Source organism: Oncorhynchus mykiss, chromosome 2 (assembly GCF_057628025.1).
Source record: "Oncorhynchus mykiss isolate SJ-2025 chromosome 2, ASM5762802v1, whole genome shotgun sequence".
Classification (NCBI taxonomy): domain Eukaryota; kingdom Metazoa; phylum Chordata; class Actinopteri; order Salmoniformes; family Salmonidae; genus Oncorhynchus; species Oncorhynchus mykiss.
Window position 1 is genome coordinate 32,709,391 of NC_143023.1, and position 20,248 is coordinate 32,729,638.

Sequence of the window (20,248 nt, forward strand, 5' to 3'; positions counted from 1 at the left end):
CACATTCATACATACACCAATACTTTGTTCCCTCTTGCAGTAGAACATTGGTTGTTTTACAGTAGATCATTGCTCAGTGAAAGGTTGTCATCTAGTGTATTGGAAAATAACTGCAGTACTACCCTATACGATCCAACATTTCAGCTGATACAGTTGTTATACACAGTCGACAGACAAACACATTAATGCTGTCAAATATGTGGTAAGTCATTTTTATTAGAGAAATTATTCCAGTGATGAATACACTCTAATAAGGCAGCATTGACACAATTTTAGTAACAAGATAGCAAACAATGACATTATTTTTCTCTTCAGTTTTTTACCCAGGAACTATATTATGTTCTCCACACAAAACACAGCGCATATGCTAAATAAAAATAAAAGTTTAATTAAAGGTAGTATGAAAGGAAAATAGGCACAGACATTCATTCAAACCGCTTCTTCCCTCTTTCCTAAAACCTAGCACTCTTCAGGAGTCACTGGAAGTTCCTTGGTGTGTAGTTTGTTGTGTCATCCAACCAAATCTTTGCATAGCTTCCTATTTTACTTACTGTAACATGCCATTCAATATGAACACACTTTGGGAATCCTCATAGCTTCATGAAAGTGATCGAAGTAAACAAACAGATGCATTTGAACTAATTTTTCATCACTGTTTTTTTTCCCAGCGATAATCTAGTTTGAACTAAAGTAGATTTCAATGACAAAAGCATAACAGAATGTTTAGAAATGTAGTTGAACATTCAAATATTCAACAACTTAAAGGACAATCGGTTATATGCGCCAACTGCAGGTATATCAGCACTACAATATGTCAATTCAGATACAGTTGTGGTCGATATGGACGGCCACACGCTAGTCACAACCCACTTCCAAGACACAAGTTGTAAGACGATGAAAGCACCATACCAAAATCAATAGTGTAAAACTGAGTGGTATAATGATGATGAAAAGGGCAACTACATGGGTCTCTCTGTGTTCAATACACTAACCCTCAAAACAAAAATTGTGTTTCAAACAATAGGGCTCTCGTTGGAGTAAAATGAAGTGTGTCTATGTGTGTATGTGTGTTTGCCTATACTGCCTGTACACTCTGCTCAACCTGCAACACAGTCCATTTCCCTCACTGACACAATATCACTTTCTATTCCCTCATAACCACCCAAGGCTTTAGGGGAGACTTGGGTTGGTTGTCACACATTTTACTCTGGTGTGTATTTCTCAGCACCAGTATATATAACAAGACTCTTTTCAACATTAACAGAAAGACCAAGGTCTTGGGTTGAAATAGGGATCCTACTAGTATGTTTTATTCCAACATGGAGTAATAAGCCATCAAACACACTCTGCCCACTTGTGACAACCAGCCCCATCGCAGGGTTGTCACTCTGTTTCAGCCATTAGTATGCGCCGTTCTCCTCTAGGCAGCCTCCACTGATGGGGTTGGTTGTCACAATGTTAGCTATTAGTTTATTCCTTTAGTAAAAGGAAATTAAGCAATATGGTTCACAGCGTCTTAGAAATAGCCTTTCTTTTATCAAATGATATTCCTAACAAAATGCAGGGTAACATATGACATTTTGAGTCAATTTGTGTGCGCGTGTGTTGCACACACATGTGTACATTTGTCGGTGTGTGACAGAGAAAATATGTTTGGGAGAGAAAGGCAACAAACCCAGATAGCAGAGAAACCTCTGGACAATGGATGAATGATGAATCGGGAAGATGCCGTTTTAGACATCGTTTGCTAATTGGCAAGACGTCTCACAGATGGTTTTAGAATATCTCCATTCTAAATTCTACAGTTCTACATAGTATATATGTCGGCCAGGCATCAAGACTCTATTCTGATGTCTCGGCGACATCTTCCCAATGTGCTAACGCTTTCCACCGTACATATATTATTCCCAACACATTTTGATCTTCCGGGAAGGAAGGTTTACAGCAAAAGATCCCAATGCTAATTAAGATGCTACATGCTACCACATGGCTTGACCTAGGAACTCAGAAATAAGTATGGAATGTAGCTCTCCCTATAATATATATATATATTTTTTTACATGTATACCCCCATAATGCAAACATTCATTTTTGGATGAAAAATGAAAAAAAAATACTGGATGAAAAAAAATACTGCCATCTTAAAAAAAAATAAAAAAGTTTTGCCTATAAATTAAAATTTAAATTTAAAAAATACCCTCACCTAAATGTTTTGTTATGATGACATGAATCGACCAGGTGGATTAGTTCTTTTGAAGAATTCACACATTTTAATCTTAAAAGTATTACACAGCACCCTCTAGTTTGGGAGTTATAAGCACTGTGACAATCAACCCTGGTCTCCCCTACACACTGAATACAGAGCTACATGATCAAATAATGACGTGTGTGTTAGGTCTAGTGTGGTACATGGTAAGTGCTATTATGTCAAGAAATGATCACATGATGTTGGGGATGTAATTAATCATTTTTCCTCATCTATAACATTTACAAAAATAATCATGCAAATATACAGGTAATGCCCAAAATAAAGGAAAAACTTCAGTAAATGAGGGATACAAAGTATATTGAAAGCATGTGCTTCCACACAGGTGTGGTTCCTGAGTTAATTAAGCAATTAATATCCCATCATGCTTAGGGTCATGTATAAAAATGCCCTATTGCCCATTATTTTGGCTACCATGGCTAGAAGAGATCTCAGAGACTTTGAAAGAGGGGTCTTAAAGGGTGTGTGTCTCTCCGTCACCACATTTAAACCCAATTGAACACTCATGGGAGAATCTGGAGCGGCACCTGAGACAGCCTTTTCCACCCCTTCAACTAAACACCAAATTATGGAATTTCCCGTGGAAGAATGGTGTCGCATCCCTCCAACAGAGTTCCAGACACTTGGTGAACCTATGCCAAGGCATAGAAGCTGTTCTGGTTCGTGATGGCCCAACACCCTATTAAGATACTTTATGTTGAGGTTTCCTTTATTTTGGCAGTTACCTGTACATATTCACTACGCTTTACAACTGAACAGAAACAGTAAGTGCTGTTATATATATATATATACTACAAGGATGAAATACTCAAGAGATACCACACTCTTTTTCAAGGATACATGTAAACAATAGCCACTGACAACGTTATATCAGCATGGGGTGAGTGGTGTATTGGTTTGCCATAAACCTGCAATGACCACCACGATACCACATGAATACGACAGTGCCAAGACCCTTTGACCTCCACTGACCACATCCACATGCCTGGGAGATGAGGAGACATCACTCATTCAGTTCTGTTGTGCATCATCTAATATTTCTTCCATCAGATAGCTGTTATAAACAAGATCATTTGGTATGTCCTATCGATGTTACAATGATGGGTATGTTTTAGGGAGAATTTCAGTAATTCCCTGACATTTAAACAACACGTAGTGTTTCAAAAAATGTATCCAATGACCATTAATGTATGTTGTAGATGTAACAACTAAGAGTACTCCAAAGAACAATTAAAGTGACTGAGCATTCACAGGAACACAAACTGCAAAGAACCATGGAGTTTCCATGGAAACGTACCTCTGTAAAATGGCACCTGTCTTTTAATCATAGATATGGTACAGTGCTGTAGCTTTCAGGTACACGCTTAGAAAAAAGGGTTTCAAAAGGGTTCTTTGGCTGTCCCCATAGGGAAAACCTTTTTGGTTCCAGGTAGAACCTTTTTGGTTACAGATAGAAATATTTTGGGTTCCATGTCGAACCTTCTGTGGAAAGGGTTCTACAAGGAACTCAAAAGGGTTCTACCTGGAACCAAAAAAGGGTTATTTTAAGGGTTCTCCTACGGGGGACAGCCAAAGAACCCTTTTAGGTTCTAGATAGCACCTTTTTTTCTGAGAGTGTAGACGTTTAGAGAAGGTTAATCTGAGAGAGCACTGCACTGGTCTGTACATGTATTCAAGTCATAGTGGAGATTTAAATGAGATGGTATTGAATATTAAAACAAAATGGTGGAATCATAGTAAGTAGGCCAGTTAGTGATGAGAATCATGTAATGGATAGTCATACTTCATATTAAATATGGGCTTTGAGATGTTCTAATAATGGCTTACAAATATATAGGACAATTGAAAAACAGTAGCTAAATACTTATATATTAATATGAAAATTCCCTGCAAATTTAGAGTTAAAGATTTTTCCAGTTTGAGATGTACACAAACCAGAAATAATGTTACGACTACTTAGGTAACATTTGGGTAACTATATATAAAAGAAGGCACTTTTATGTGTTGTTAGACATCACATATGCTTCATACAACCCAGATCCTTTCAAGTATACGTGAAAAGAAGTCGGCATATGATACTTTAACTCGAAATACTTCCACAACTTTAAACAGTAAACAATGATACTGAATAACTGAAAGGCTTCATAAAAATAGCTGGGTATTCGGCTTCAAACAGTGAACACATTAATAAACTCCTAAACAAACCTTATAATGACGATAGAATAACATGTAGAAAAAACCATCCTGTGATAATAATCCAATGGGTTTATACAAATACTAACTGGTGTTAAAAGGTAGAATACAACTTCTTATCGTTATTATTTCCAAAGTTCACGACTGGGATAATGGTTTAGCCAACCCTTTACATTTGAACATACTAGTTGGTCACTGGTTGTGGGGAGTATCACTGTTGCTTGCGTTTCGCGGGTGGTGTCAGTGGGTGGTTGGCACTGTGGTGGGGGTTCCACAGCAGAGGGGCACTGAAGATGCCAATGATGCCTAGGTTGAGGATGATGCTGAGGGCCAGTGCCCCCAGGGTACTCAGGAAGGAGGGTACGGCCGCCTGCGCAATGAGCCACGCCCTGCGTGAGGTCATATCTGCTAGCACCGCCTCCATCTGGAAGTGGGTACCCACCACGGCACAGATGTGGAAAAGCTGGTGACTGTGGCCTGAGAGAGGAGAGAGAGAAGGAGAGAGAGATCAATGAGAGAGAGAGTTATTAGAAATGCTTGAATTTGATCATACTGCAGTGAATAAGGATTTACCAGGGTTGCTCAAAGTATTGTCACCGTTCAAATATTTGCCTACAGTGCCATCACGAACACAGTAGAACGGACACTGGTATGCGCTAACAATAACTGGCCACAGGCCAGACTAGCTAAAGCTTGCTCAATAACTGATGTAACCTCCCAATTCCAGTTGCCATGGTATCCGGGCGTTGGCGTGGACGTACCGAAGTAGTCGAAGCGCCCCGGGGCCAGCCTCTCTGGGAGGTGTGAGGCAAACAGGAAGCAGGTGAGGAAGGCGAAGAGGAGGTGGTAACAGTGACTGGGCAGGGCCTCACTGTGACAGCAGCTGCCCCCACAGCACAGCAGCAGCTACACACACACACAGACACACACACACATATACAAACACACATAAGATCATTGGCACAAACAGCGGCCAAGGGATTAAAAGCTTTAACAGCATGTGGTCAAATCTTTATTTATTCTACACAAAATCAGTTTCGAAGTTAATGAGCCAAAAGTCCTGGTCAATGTATTAAAGAGAGGCATTAATCGGATCTAAACTGTGACATAACAAACAGAATGCAACCCAATGACTGTAAAAACAGACTTTCTGTGAACTCTGTCTACACCTTCTCAAAATACACTCACTCTGTAAAATAGAGGGATGTTGTCAAAGATGAATGGAAAGACAAATGCCCCTGTCCGGAGAACTTTACTGCGATGAGGAAACTGCATCTCCAGGAATCTATAAACAAATTAAAACAGAGGGAGGAAAGTTACAATGGTTTCCACGACCAGGAGAGTGATGCATCATGGGTAGGGTACCGTATTGGCTACCTACCTAGAATAGCAGGACAGGCTGGTGCAGAATAGTGTGTTGCAGATGGCGATGGGCACAAAGTGTTGGTGCAGCCAGCTGTTGACCCAGCAGTCAGGCATCACATAGGAGCCATACGTTATGGCACAACCTGGACACAAACACACTGAAAGGTTAAAAAAACAACATACGATATCTGAGACTATATCTACCATGCATTTACCTACCATACACTCACCAAGCACTTAAAATAATTATAAATTGCAATGCTCATAACATATCAATTAGGCTTTAATAACATACTAATGAAACATTGGCCTTGCACTTGCTGTACATATGCTTCAATACCAGTTTTAATCCCAATGATGTACTTCCAATAAATTTAGAAGCTGTTTTAAATAAGCTTGCCTGCAAAACACCGTCTACAGTAAACATTTGCAATCCTTATCCAAGAAACATCTGGCCATTTAGGGCTGGGTATGTTTTAGGGCTTGGTATGTTTTAGGGCTGGGTATGTTTTAGGGCTGGGTATGTTTTAGGGCTGGGTATGTTTTAGGGCTGGGTATGTTTTGGCAGTAAGGAGAATTGTGGTAGATTAAGGATCATATTGTAGGGGCCTCAAATCCACTAATATGGATTTGAAAAGGCACGTTTTCAAAGTAAGAGACAAAGTTTGTTTGAAAGAGAGGGACAAGCCTATCACACACACCCATACAAGCAAACACACACCCAAGAAAAGCACACGTATTCACAAGCAGAATGCAAATACCCAAGTATGTGAATTGGTTGAGCAAGCACGTGGACACAGACATGAATCCATGGAAAATGTATATGTGAAGGTGTAGAACACATGCACACATCCATAAAAACTTTTCCCAGATGCTGGATCCGAGAGGAAAACATATGCTGATATTTTAATCTACTCTGTCTGTTGACCTAAATCTGACAGTGCAATCTGGTGCGACATGCTTTCTGTTTGTAAGTAGCCCTGTATGGCTCCTCTATTGGATGAGCAACCCTCAGGCTGGATGTCTTAAATGAAAGACAAACATTATTCCAAGATGAAAGAATTGTAAAAGAAAACAAACTCTGATTTCACTGTTGGCATTGAGCTGTCAAACGTGTTTACATACTGCTTTACTCAGCTCATATGTACAGTGGGGCAAAAAAAGTACTTAGTCAGCCACCAATTGTGCAAGTTCTCCCACTTAAAAAGATGTAATGTAATTTTAATGTAATTTTCATCATAGGTACACTTCAACTATGACAGACAAAATGAGCAAAAAAAATCCAGAAAATCACATTGTAGGATTTTTAATGAATTGATTTATTTTAATGAAATTATGGTGGAAAATAAGTATTTGGTCAATAACAAAAGTTTATCTCAATACTTTGTTATATACCCTTTGTTGGCAATGACAGAGGTCAAATGTTTTCTGTAAGTCTTCACAAGGTTTTCACACACTGTTGCTGGTATTTTGGACCATTCCTCCATGCAGATCTCTATTTTCTATGGGGTTGAGATCTGGAGACTGGCTAGGCCACTCCATGACCTTGAAATGCCTCTTACGAAGCCACTCCTTCGTTGCCCGGGCGGTGTGTTTGGGATCATTGTCATGCTGAATGACCCAGCCACGTTTCATCTTCAATGCCCTTGCTGATGGAAGGAGGTTTTCACTCAAAATCTCACGATACATGGCCCCATTCATTCTTTCCTTTACACGGATCAGTCGTCTTGGTCCCTTTGCAGAAAAACAGCCCCAAAGCATGATTTTTCCACCCCCATGCTTCACAGTAGGTATGGTGTTCTTTGGATGCAACTCAGCATTCTTTGTCCTCCAAACACGACGAGTTGAGTTTTTACCAAAAAGTTATATTTTGGTTTCATCTGACCATATGACATTCTCCCAATCGTCTTCTGGATCATCCAAATGCTCTCTAGCAAACTTCAGACGGGCCTGGACATGTACTGGCTTAAGCAGGGGGACACATCTGGCACTGCAGGATTTGAGTCCCTGGCGGCGTAGTGTGTTACTGATGGTAGGCTTTGTTACTTTGGTCCCAGCTCTCTGCAGGTCATTCACTAGGTGTGGTTCTGGGATTTTTGCTCACCGTTCTTGTGATCATTTTGACCCCACAGGTGAGATCTTGCGTGGAGCCCCAGATCGGGGGAGCTTATCAGTGGTCTTGTATATCTTCCATTTCCTAATAATTGCTCCCACAGTTGATTTCTTCAAACCAAGCTGCTTACCTATTGCAGATTCAGTCTTCCCAGCCTGGTGCAGGTCTACAATTTTGTTTCTGGTGTCCTTTGACAGCTCTTTGGTCTTGGCCATAGTGGAGTTTGGAGTGTGACTGTTTGAGGTTGTGGACAGGTGTCTTTTATACTGATAACAAGTTCAAACAGGTGCCATTAATACAGGTAACGAGTGGAGGACAGAGGAGCCTCTTAAAGAAGAAGTTACAGGTCTGTGAGAGCCAGAAATCTTGCTTGTTTGTAGGTGACCAAATACTTATTTTCCACCATAATTTGCAAATAAATTCATTAAAAATCCTACACTGTGATTTTCTGGATTTTTTTTTCTCATCTGTCATAGTTGAAGTGTACCTATGATGAAAATTACAGGCCTCTCTCATCTTTTTAAGTGGGAGAACTTGCACAATTGGTGGCTGACTAAATACTTTTTTGCCCCACTGTATATACTGTATTCTATTATACTGTATTTTAGTCAATGCCACTCCAACATTGCTCGTCCTCATTTTTTAAATATTTCTTAATTCCATTCTTTGACTATTAGATTTGTGCGTATTGTTAGATTATTGTTAGATACTTGAACAAGACATGTATTATTATGAGGTTTTGTGGGCGAAAAAAACTTCATTACAGTGAATCTGACAAGCCCAGACAGCACAGCAACACGACACACACAGTGCCAAATCAAACATACACAAACAATGACGTAACCACACAAACAATGGTTACAAATATGGCAAGTAGTATACAAAGTTCTAATCGTGCAACTGATTGCCCAAGTTCGCCGAGACTTTTTGGAACTTGAACGATTGCACGTGGCCTTTAACCTGTGGGATTGCACCGGGTCGGATTAGTGGAAGATGTAGCCTACTGTGAGAGTAGGCAGACTTGGTACTGGAGGAAATGTAACCAGAAAAAAGAACTAAAGGTAAAGGAAGTACTAATAGTCTAACTGTGAAGTGCAGACAGTCAGACTTCATGCAGCGGGCCTTACCCAGGCTGTAGAGGCTGAGGGCGCCGTAGTCAAAGAAGTAGCAGATGTGGCGTGCCTCGGGGGACATGGTGCTGAAGGTGTGGGCACAGCTGGAGGTGAATGGGTACACACAGATCAGCAGCATGTACACCAGCAGCGGCCAGGTGTAGCTCTCCGACAGGAAGTTCAGTGTGGAGCACAGGACGCTGAAGCGCCACAGGAAGTACCTGGGAAATGAGAGGCATCGCAACACCGTCAGTTACAATTCATATGAAATGGGGGAGTGATCGGAAGATTTGATACGAAGGCAGGAAGACACCAATCTGATATGTATGCTTTCCAGTCTAAACCAACCCTAATTGTTACAGAATACCTCCGGCTATCTATGGATCTGATCTCCTTGTCTACATTCAGAGTGTTTGCATTGGTGTACATACCATGTGGGCAGGAAGTGGGTCCAGATGTTGACTGTCTCATTGGTCATCTGGAAGCTGCTAAGGATGCAGTCCAGGGCGGAGCTTTGGGGGTGACGGTATCCCGAGATGATGCCATCCTCTCGGAACACCTGAAGGCAAAACACTGTGATACACAGTACATAGGCTACTATAGAGATTATCTAACAAACAACTGGAGGACATCAAGACCTGTCCTCCTAGTCTGGTACATCTGGGCCTGTATTTCAAAAAGTGTCTTCGAGCAGGAGTGCTGATCAACACATACATTGGCATTTTAGTAATTTGGCAGACACTCTTATCCAGTGTGACTTACAGTTGCATTCACCGTAAGATAGCTAGGTGGGACAACCACATATATCAGTCATAGTAGGTACTTTTTTTAGTAGCTGTAAGCAAAGTCAGTGCAAGTAGGGGGAAAAAGTCAAGTTTTAGTTCACAAAAGGCCATCTTTATTTTATTTTTTTATTTACAAAAATGGCTTGAACATTCAGCCTGTGAAACGTCTGAAGGTTTGTGAAATGGTTGCGAAAGGTTCCTCTTTCAGTATGGTCACTCTTACCTTGGGGACTTGGTGGATGTCGAAGAGCTGGGGGAGTTTGATGCTAAGCATGTCTGTGGGCAGTCTGATGGCCCCCCTCCCTCTCTGGCAGGCCTCCCTGAGCCTGGCCCTGCATCCCCGGCAGAGGACACACCAGACTGGGCAGTCAAACGCTGGGGCCTGGGCCCCCTCTCCAGGCCCTGGTTCCCATTGCATACAGCGGTCCCAACCCCAGGCTTGGCCCCAGCCCTGGGCCCAGCCCCCACCACCGCTGGCCACCCCACCCCCCCACCACAAAGGAAACACTGCAGAGAGAGAACAGGAAGAAAATGGCTGTTAGATATAACTCTCTAGAAATTACACTGACATACACTCAGATATATTGTGTGAGGACTGTTACATACCCATCAGAACTAGAAATGTGTTTACAAATCACACATGACACATCCACTGTATGTGAATTGGTTGGGGAATAGTCCACTCTGTTTCCACTTGAATTCAAATTACAAACCAATACAAAAACATTCCATAGAATTTTCTCATGGTTCCATCAAAATTAGTATTCCTTCTTTTGTCATAATGTCCTTTTTGACTGGACTCAACACAGTCTTCCATTGTGTCAACCTTCTCTAGACGTCCCCAGACATGAACTCAGATGTAGACAGTGGTTAGCATTGTCACATTATGGTGGGCTGTTAGCTAACAAAGCTAGCATGACAATAACATGTTCCTGCTATGTAGTATTGAACAGAGGACTCCTTCTGTTCAGATAGCAAGGGAGATTGTTAATAAGAGCCTTTTGTTTATGAAGCCAGCAACCCACACCATGTTCAATATTGCAGGCATGCTTTGCTTGCTATTTATCAGCTGGAAAAACAACAAAAACCTCTTGTTGGTTTCATGCAAATCTGTCATCGTCTATTGAGAGTTTCTGTTGAGGAAGTTTCATTTTGCCCTACTTACTGATATTTAAATCACTCATCATCTCTCCCTGTCTCTTTATAAGTGAAAGGTATTTCAGATCCCCTTTATGGAAATACACTGAGTGTACAAAATATTGAGGCTGTTGCCCTCAGAACAGCCTCAATTCGTTGGGGCATGGACTCTAGAAGGTTTTGAAAGCCTTCCACAGGGATGCTGGCCCATATTGACTACAATGCTTTCCACAGTTGTGTCAAGTTGGCTGGATGTCCTTTCGGTCGTAGACCATTCTTGATACACACGGGAAACTGTTGAGCATGAAAAACCCAGCAGCAAATCGAAGTGCCTGGTACCTACAACCACACACTGTTCAAAAGCACTTCAATATTTTGTCTTGCCCATTCACCCTCTGAATGGCAGACACACATTCCATGTCTCAATGCTTAAAAAATCCTTCTTTAACCTGTCTCCTCCCCTTCATCTACACTGATTGAAGTGGATATAACAAGTGACATCAATACGGGATCATAGCTTTCACCTGGATTCACCTGGTCAGTCTGTCATGGAAGGAGCAGGTGTTCCTAATGTTTTGTATACAGTGTATATTATAGAAATGTGTGCAAACCACTATCAAAGCTTATTGTGAAAAAGACACAAATGAATTGGATTGCAAAGTCATACCGAATTCATTATAATATAATTCAAATTGAAGAGGCAGTAATTGGGAGCACGCTAGACGTTGAAGTGACTTCTGTGAGGAACAAGAAATTCGTGATGTGCAGTTCACAAATGATTCTTTTTTAACAACCTTTTTAACTGACTCGAGAGTCAAGATACATTTTTCAGAGTGACTCGTTCCTTTAAGTCGTTCGTTTGACCTGCTCTGCTGGCCACGATGAATCCTACAGCAGGGTTCAGACGCGTTTCTCCGGCCTAGTGGTTCCAGAGACGTGCTCCGACCACCAGCTGTCTATATCATATGTGCGTGCAGGAAAATAGATCATGCTGCATTGGCAGCATAGAGAAGAAGAATACATGTTTAGAACTGGTATTTGATCTCATGGTGTAAGAATTAATGTAATTGGTTGATTATTGAAAGCTATACAGCTTTGTAGAAGCCTAAACAGCCTGCCTCTGCTCAACAAAATCGAGAACGAAACGTTTGGGGGCCTGCAGCAGTTCGCGGACGATATCTTCCTCTCTGCAGTCAAGTCATTCCGCAAAGAGTCGTTCACAATCTAGTCTGGTTGTATACCTATCTATCACCCGTGTACGTTGTTTGAAGCACACTTTAGTAAGTCTCAGTCACAAATGACAGCTCCAATAAGCCCCTTGTGGTGAACGGGAGGCTTGTAGAATCATGAGCCTTTCAAGTTTTTAGTTAATTGTTCGCCGGCAGGGGGTCCTGTGCGCTCTAGGTACTGAATCAAATGAACGAAATGAGTCGAAAGATTCATACTTCTGACTGAACGAGTCGAAACGATCTGAGTCAGTGAAAAGAGTCAAACTTCCCATCACTACAGTAAATACTGTGTGATAGCCACTGAGGCACACACAAACAGCAGAGCATGTATGTGCTGAACAAGCAAACAGGATGGATAAACATGCCAGGAGAGGAAGGATAATGATGTCTACCTGGAACCAAAAGGGGTTTTTCAAAGGGTTCTCCTATAGGGACAGCCGAAGAACCCTTTTAGATTCTTGATAGTACCTTTTTATCTCAGCGTGTATGCTAAAGAGCACAATCATACTAAATTCCACTCCAGCCATTATCACGAGCCCGTCCTCCCCAATTAAGGTGCCACAAACCTCCTGTGACCACCATCCATACGGTTTCCTTTGTGAGAGTACAGTTGCTACAACAGCCTCATATAAGTCCTATCCTAAGGCTCAGAACGGAAGTTGCTCTGGTCTGATGATATGTCATAGTCAGAGCACTTATCTCAGTGTTGGCTGGGTGAAATATTACCTGGAGGTTGCCCTGTCATTATTGTGCATACCTCAGGCTCTGTGATGTGACAGTGTGTGAGGGGAGACAGAGACAAAGAGAGGGGACAGGACACTGCATGGTGGCCCAGCTGCAGGCCTTATCCTATTTACTGGGACAAAGTGTGCTTTGTGACTGAGGCCCTGTCTGGAGAGAGCAGGACCAAGGGCCGACTGTTACACACGGGCCTGGGCTCTATGAAAATGAGTAGCCATTCTGCTCAACACATGCACGCACGCACGCACGCACACACACACACACACACAAGATTATATTGAATTCTGTATGACATTGGGACATGTGGGAAGCATTGTAGTCAATATGGGCCAAGTAATTAGTGTCTATTTGACAATAAGCTTTGATAGTGGGTTGCACATATTGATATGTACAAAACACTAGGAACACCTGTTCTTCCATGACATAGACTGACATATTGATGTCACTTGTTAAATCCACTTCAACCAGTGTAGATGAAGGGGAGGAGACAGGTTAAATAATTATTTTTAAGCCTTAAGACAACTGAGACATGGATTGTGTATGTGTGCCATTCAAAGGGTGAATGGGCTTAACAAAAGACGTGCCTTTGAAAGGGGTATGGTAGTAACTGCCAGGAGCACCGGTTTGAGTGTGTCAAGAATTGCAATGCTGCTGGGTTTTTCATGCTCAACAGTTTCCCGTGTGCATCAAGAATGGTCCACCACCCAAAGGACATCCAGCCAACTGGAAACAACTGTGGGAAGCATTGGAGTCAACATGGTCCAGCATCCCTATGGAATGCTTTTGACACCTTGTAGAGTCCATGCCCCGATGAACTGAGGCTGTTCTGAGTACAAAAGGGGTGCAACTTAATATGAGGAATGTGCTCCTGGCGTTTTGTACACTCAGTGGTCCATTGAATACACCGTGGCCTCCATTTTGGCCTCCTAGGCTCTCCTTTTCATAGGATTCATGTGCTCCTTGGGATGGCACTACCTGTATGCCCACCTGTATGCACACATACTTATTCTGCTAATTGAGTAATCCCAAGAAGCAAGTTCATGTTGTAAATGTGGTCCTGATTAAAACCTAGTTATAGGGTCAAAATGTTGCCTGTATAATGCTATTGGACTTTGGGAGTGTGCGGAATACTCACTTTGGTTACCACAAATCCCCACCTAGACATAGATGACTAAAACATCTGTGGCCATATTCAGAAAGTGTTTCAGAGTAGGATTGCTGATCTTGCATAAGTGCTGCCTTTTAGATCATAATGAATAACATTGAATGAACAGGGAGGACCTGATCCTAGATCCGACTGTAAATACAGTCCCTGGCTTCCTTTCTGCAGCAGAGAAACTGTGGTAAAGAAAACAAAATGAATTATTCTTAATCCTAACCCACCCCACTATGAAGTCATCTTTAATTCTAAGTGGACTCATCTTGACTCCAACTGTCCTCTCCCTCAGTACTCTCCCAAACTGACTCTTCCCAGCCGCCTCATTGCTAATCAGCTGTAAAAAATGATGTCAGGTGGTCATGTGAGTAAGAAATACTCTCACTGCAGAGTGGAAAATAAACATGTCCACATATTTTGGCTAAGGGTACGCCCCAATTTTGTTAACTTCGTAGGAATCTGAATTGTCTAGCACAAACTATTGGCATCCATGTCCGTGATGGGAAAGATCTGCTAAGTGACCAGGTGTTGATTGGGTAATGGTCCAAACCAATGAGCACATTGCAATGAGCACATAGATGATAGTTCTCAGCTTACTTTTAAAAGAACTGCATGTTCTTTCACAACCAGTAAAACTACTTATGAATAACACAGATTTATAGCCTGGAATCTAACACAATGGTGAAAGTGAGCATATCAGTTTGGATTCCAGGGTGTGTCTAACAGTGTATGGTCCTTTCCGATTTCGTACTCCATCCACAGTTGGTTGGGGAGGACGGGCTCGTGGTAATGGCTGTAGCGGAATCAGTGGAATGGTATCAAACACATGATTTCTATTAGAGGGCGACCGATTAATCGGAATGGCCGATTAATTAGGGCCGATTTAAAGTTTTCATAACTATCGGAAATCGGTATTTTTGGGCGCCGATTTCCGATTATTTTTTTATTTAAATTTTTTAAATTATTTTTTTTTAATACATTTTATTTAACTAGGCAAGTCAGTTAAGAACACATTCTTATTTTCAATGACTGCCTAGGAACTGTGGGTTAACTGCCTTGTTCAGGGGCAGAACGACAGATTTTCACCTTGTCAGCTCAGGGGTTTCAATCTTGCAACCGCACAGTTAACTCGTCCAACGCTCTAACCATTGCACTCCACGAGTAGCCTGCCTGTTACGCGAATGCAGTAGAAGCCAAGGTAAATTGCTAGCTAGCATTAAACTTATCTTAGAAAAAACAATCAATCATAATCACTAGTTATAACTACTAATCCAGTTTAGCAGGCAATATTAACCAGGTGAAATTGTGTCATTTCTCTTGCACGCAGAGTCAGGGTATATGCAACAGTTTCGGCTGCCTGGCTCATTGCGAACTAATTTGCCGGAATTTTACATAATTATGACATAGATTGAAGGTTGTGCAATGTAACAAGAATATTTAGACTTAGGGATGCCACCTGTTAGATAAAATACCAAACGGTTCCATATTTCACTGAAATAATAAACGTTTTGTTTTCGAAATGATAGTTTCCGGATTTGATCATAGTAATGATCAAAGGCTCGTATTTCTGTGTGTTATTATGTTATAATTAAGTCTGATTTGATAGAGCAGTCTGACTGAGCGATGGTAGGCAGCAGCAGGCTCGTATTCATTCATTCAAACAGCACTTTCGTGCGTTTTGCCAGCAGCTCTTCGCAAGCACAGCGCTGTTTATGACTCCAAGCCTATCAGCCTAATGGCTGGTGTAACCAATGTGAAATGGCTAGCTAGTTAGCTGGGTGTGCGCTAATACTGTTTCAAACGTCACTCACTTTTAGATTTGGAGTAGTTATTCCCCTTGCGCTGCAAGGGCCGCGGCTTTTGTGGAGCGATGGGTAACGATGCTTCGAGTGTGGCTGTTGTCTATGTGTTCCTGGTTCGAGCCCAGGTAGGGGCAAGGAGGGGGACGGAAGCTATACTGTTACACTGGCAATACTATAGTGCCTATAAGAACATCCAATAGTCAAAGGTATATGAAATACAAATGGTTTTGAGAGAAATAGTCCTATAAATACTATATTAACAACAACCTAAAACCTCTTACCTTGGAATATTGAAGTCTCATGTTAAAAGGAACCACCAACTTTCATATGTTCTCATGTTCTGAGCAAGAAACTTAAACGTTAGCTTTTTTACATGGCACATATTTTACATGGCACATATTACTTTCTTCTCTAACACTTTGTTTTTGCATTATTTAAACCAATTTGAGGCTAAATTGATTTTATTGCTGTTTTATATTAAGTTAAAATAAGTGTTAATTCAGTATTGTTGTAATTGTCATTATTACAAATAAAAAAATTTTTTTTAATTAAATTGGCCGATGAATCGGTATCTGCTTTTTTGGTCCTCCAATAATCGGTATCGGCATTGAAAAATCATAATCGGTCGACCTCTTGTTTCTATGCATTTGATGCCATTCCATTTTCTCCATTCCAGACATTATTATAAGCCGTTATCCCCTCAGCAGCCTCCACTGTCTCCATCAGTAGTAGAATGGGAATTCTGTTTGTCTATTTCTGGTAAAGTCGAATAACGGGAGGTCTTGGAGGTGTTGCTCATGGGCCTCTGTGATAACAATGTGCTCACTACCACCCACTCTCAACTACACCACCCACTCACAAGGCTGTTCTGCACAGTAGCAAAACATTTCTCTTCAGAATAATTTATTGGCAAGGACTTGATCATTCGTGACTTTCTATCTACAATACTATACAATTGTGCAAAGTAGTAACAAGAAAGTGAGAAGTAGGTTAAACCCTCCGTCAGAGGTGTTTGTTTAAGTGTCAGTGAGTGTCTGTCTGTGTTTGTGTGCAAGAGCATGGTAATACAGCAAACAAGGGGAAAACAAACACCCTAAACAGTGACTGCCAGTGGCGGTGACCATCCACAGTTCCCCTACCAACATGTTTCACAATCTACAAATGTTCACATTTTTCCCTCCTTCCTCCCTCTCTCCTCTTCACCTCCTCTTTACTCCTCCCCACCTCTTTTGAATGTGCAGCTTCTCTCCCACTTTTCCCTCTTTCTTGTTCCACTCTCTCGCCCAACTCCTGAATTCTGAAATTCTTTCCCTCGCTCGTGATCTCGTCACGTGACCTTCCTCAATAGAAGACTTTATGACTCAGGAGCTGAAGATAAGAAGTCTACGTGGGGAGCATGTTGACATGGGCACATGTCAGATTTATGTAAACAAGAACAAGGCACATCGTTCGCCCCATAGAACATTGCATTGTCATGATTCTGTACAGTTCGTACTGGGATTGGAACATGGAAGACATCACCTCAACACACACAAACAATATGACTGACGGTCAAGTGTACCCTGAACAACGGGATTCACCGGTTTCTGTCCGTACTGTACTGCAGAAGGTGTAAATCCATCAAATAACTCCATGTATAGCTGAACCAACTATCAGACCCTCCCATTGACCTAGATGGAGTACACAATAACACTGCCTGTTGAAGACTTTAAATTCACACGATGCCACTATGCCATATGACATTATTGTAGGCTAGTGATAAATGGATTAGAATCTCATCTGTTAAATCCAGTAAGAGCGAGATTTTCTTTCTTCTTAAATGAATCCTTCCTCTCGTCGCTTCTTTCCTGTAATCACTGATCAAACGTGAATAAATGGTTGAAAGCGTAACAGACCCTTTGCTTTCACCAATCTACAAACTGCTGAATGACTCTCTCACAATTTATTTGACATGATTTAAACAGGGTCACACAGTTCCTTGCTGCAGGTGTGGTGTCAACCAGTAATATCACTTATGATCATCTGTGATTAACTATAAGAACATAGTGTCACATGGAACAAGTTGCAACTTGTCATTGCAATAGCAATAGAGTGGCAACAACAGTAGACCAGACCAACCAGATATGTAGGGAAGAGATCTACATTTGGTCTATGAAATGTTTAACTCATATAGCCTAGGTAGGGCAAGGTAGCTGTCCTACCTGTCTCTCGCCCTACCTTTGTAGAGTAACGCACTAAAGTCCTGTACCAGAGGCAGGGTGAAACTCAATTAATTGCTCTGAAGTTGTCAACAACATGAACATTGCAAAATAAATAATAAATGCTGAGTGCATAGTTTCATGAGAGAAACGAGATCCAACAATTGGACAAAGTTTCTCATAAAGAGCATATCCTGTTCAAATTCAAATGAATAAGACTTTTTTATAGTAATGTACAATGCCTGAAGTCACATTCATATGCCATTAATACTGGAGAAATGGTAAAGGCAGACACACAACAATCACAGACAAACTGTTATGGCACAGGCTAAAAAGGCAATCTCAGAGAGAAACTTTCTGGTGAGAGATTGGGATCTATTTTCCCCAAGAGAATAGCATTTACCGCGGGAGTCGGGCATGTGGAGGGAGAATATGCCCTAAAGAGAGCCGAGATGTGAAACCAGGGAAGAACTGCCTCACAGTCTTAGTGAACTGTAGGCGATCTATCAGCCTATCCTAGTAGCTCTCTACACAGCCCCTGCCCAGAAGAACCCTGGAGAGACTGAAGAAATGTTCCTCAGCGCGATCACGTGGACTGTTGCAGCAACAATAACAAGACAAAAGCCATTATCTGTGCTGCCGGCCAGCAATGACAAGACCAAGAATGTTCCCCCGTGCGCGTTTTTAATGCATGTTTGCTTTCCAAGAAAGATGAGTACTGGATCGCCAATCTATTTTCAGGGACTATTTGGTCTTAATTTTCATGTCGGATAGCCTACCATATTGTAAGAAAATTGTTATAGGCCAATTGCCTATATGTTCGGGCGCAATGTCAAATTTGTCACACTTCAGACAATAAAACGCCTACACACTCATGACAGGCTACACTGCCAATTTCATCAATACAAATTGAATGTGAACACAAAAAGGCAAATATGCCGACAAAACAGTGTAATGATATTTTAAATGACAATATATATAGGTTACATAATATAATTTGCATAATAGCTGAAAAGTCTGTTTCCGTGGAAACATTTTCCTTAGATAACATTTTCAGGATTTCCATAGTTACCTACAAGCAAGTGGCGCACACACATAAACGCACGCGCGCAGGTACACCCTCGCATACACCCACACAGCATCAAAAGAAAAACTAAGATATCAAAATCGATCAAATATAGGCTATTCGAAAGAAACATCGTACACAAAATGTAACTTTAAAAGACCTCGAATAACATTGGTAGATATATTATTGGCCTATCTATCTATGTGTGGGAGGGGTCATATAGCGATGTGAGAGGTAGACCAACAACAAAAAAACAAGTGATGGTTTTCAGAAGTAGGCCTATAGAGTAATACAGACAGTGCTTGGAAAGAAAAACGCCACTTACCGGTAATCATATCCAGTAGCCTACACACACACTATAGGTTGTTACATTGTAACAAGCAAACTATGGGACGTGAAGAGAAAGAAACGAAGTCAAACCTTTCAGCTTTATATTGGCGGTGAGCTCATCTGCGCGAATCTTCACTGGTGCAATGTAGTCACTGACCAAAATGAACAATTGTTGCTTGTAATAAACTATAGTTCCATTGTAAATCCGATTATCCTGACCATTGGAGCCTGGTGTAAATCTGTATAAACTGTCTATGTCCTGCATTCCTTCACAGGCGAATAAAAACACTGCAAACCCGTTGCCCCAACGTCGAAATCCCACCCTCCTCACACAGCGACTTTTTGATTGGACGGGGACAAGAAAGAAACCTTGTTATGGAAAATCAGGAGACAAGGCAGAGAGCAATCTTTTAAGGAATCCCATATCATCGCATAATTATTATCATTTACATGCACAAACAGTTATATAATTTTCTTAATAAAAATGCCACATTGAAAAGTTTTTCACATTACATTGTTTAAACAGATCCGAAGACTATTGGATGATTTCAATGATGCTGATTTTCTTCTGTAGCCTATTCAATACCTTAATCATATAGGCGAAGTTTCAATTTTTCAGAAATTCAAGGCAGGCAGGTCACTTTATAATATTCCAACTGAACCAAATCTACATTAAAAACAGGGCCTTTTTTTCATGGACTGAGAGGCACATTGACAAAATGCTTTGTTAGGACTTTTTATCCTCCCTCAGCACC

General features: G+C 41.3%; 1 protein-coding gene across 1 annotated transcript; it reads right to left on the reverse strand.

The window, feature by feature from the left end:
* Positions 1–196: 196 nt before the first annotated feature.
* LOC110487724 (membrane progestin receptor delta) lies at positions 197–19,829 on the reverse strand. Its single transcript, XM_021559638.3, has 8 exons — positions 19,584–19,829; positions 10,058–10,341; positions 9,481–9,608; positions 9,065–9,270; positions 5,841–5,967; positions 5,648–5,744; positions 5,221–5,365; positions 197–4,936 (listed from the first exon to the last, which is right to left on the reverse strand). The coding sequence occupies exons 1-8, from the start codon at positions 19,756–19,758 to the stop codon at positions 4,671–4,673; spliced, it is 1,428 nt and encodes a 475-aa protein (XP_021415313.3). The 5' UTR covers positions 19,759–19,829; the 3' UTR covers positions 197–4,670.
* Between the last annotated feature and the right edge of the window lie 419 nt (positions 19,830–20,248).

Bases quoted from the DNA above. Each gene is read 5' to 3' on its own strand.
- LOC110487724 (XM_021559638.3), bottom strand. From the start codon at position 19,758: ATGCAGGACATAGACAGTTTATACAGATTTACACCAGGCTCCAATGGT. The intron at 10,342-19,583 runs GTTTGACTTCGT...CTCTCTCTGCAG, and splicing joins CGCCAATATAAAGCTGAAAG to TGTTTCCTTTGTGGTGGGGG. The intron at 5,968-9,064 runs GTAAGGCCCGCT...GTTTGTGTCCAG, and splicing joins CCTCAGCCTCTACAGCCTGG to GTTGTGCCATAACGTATGGC.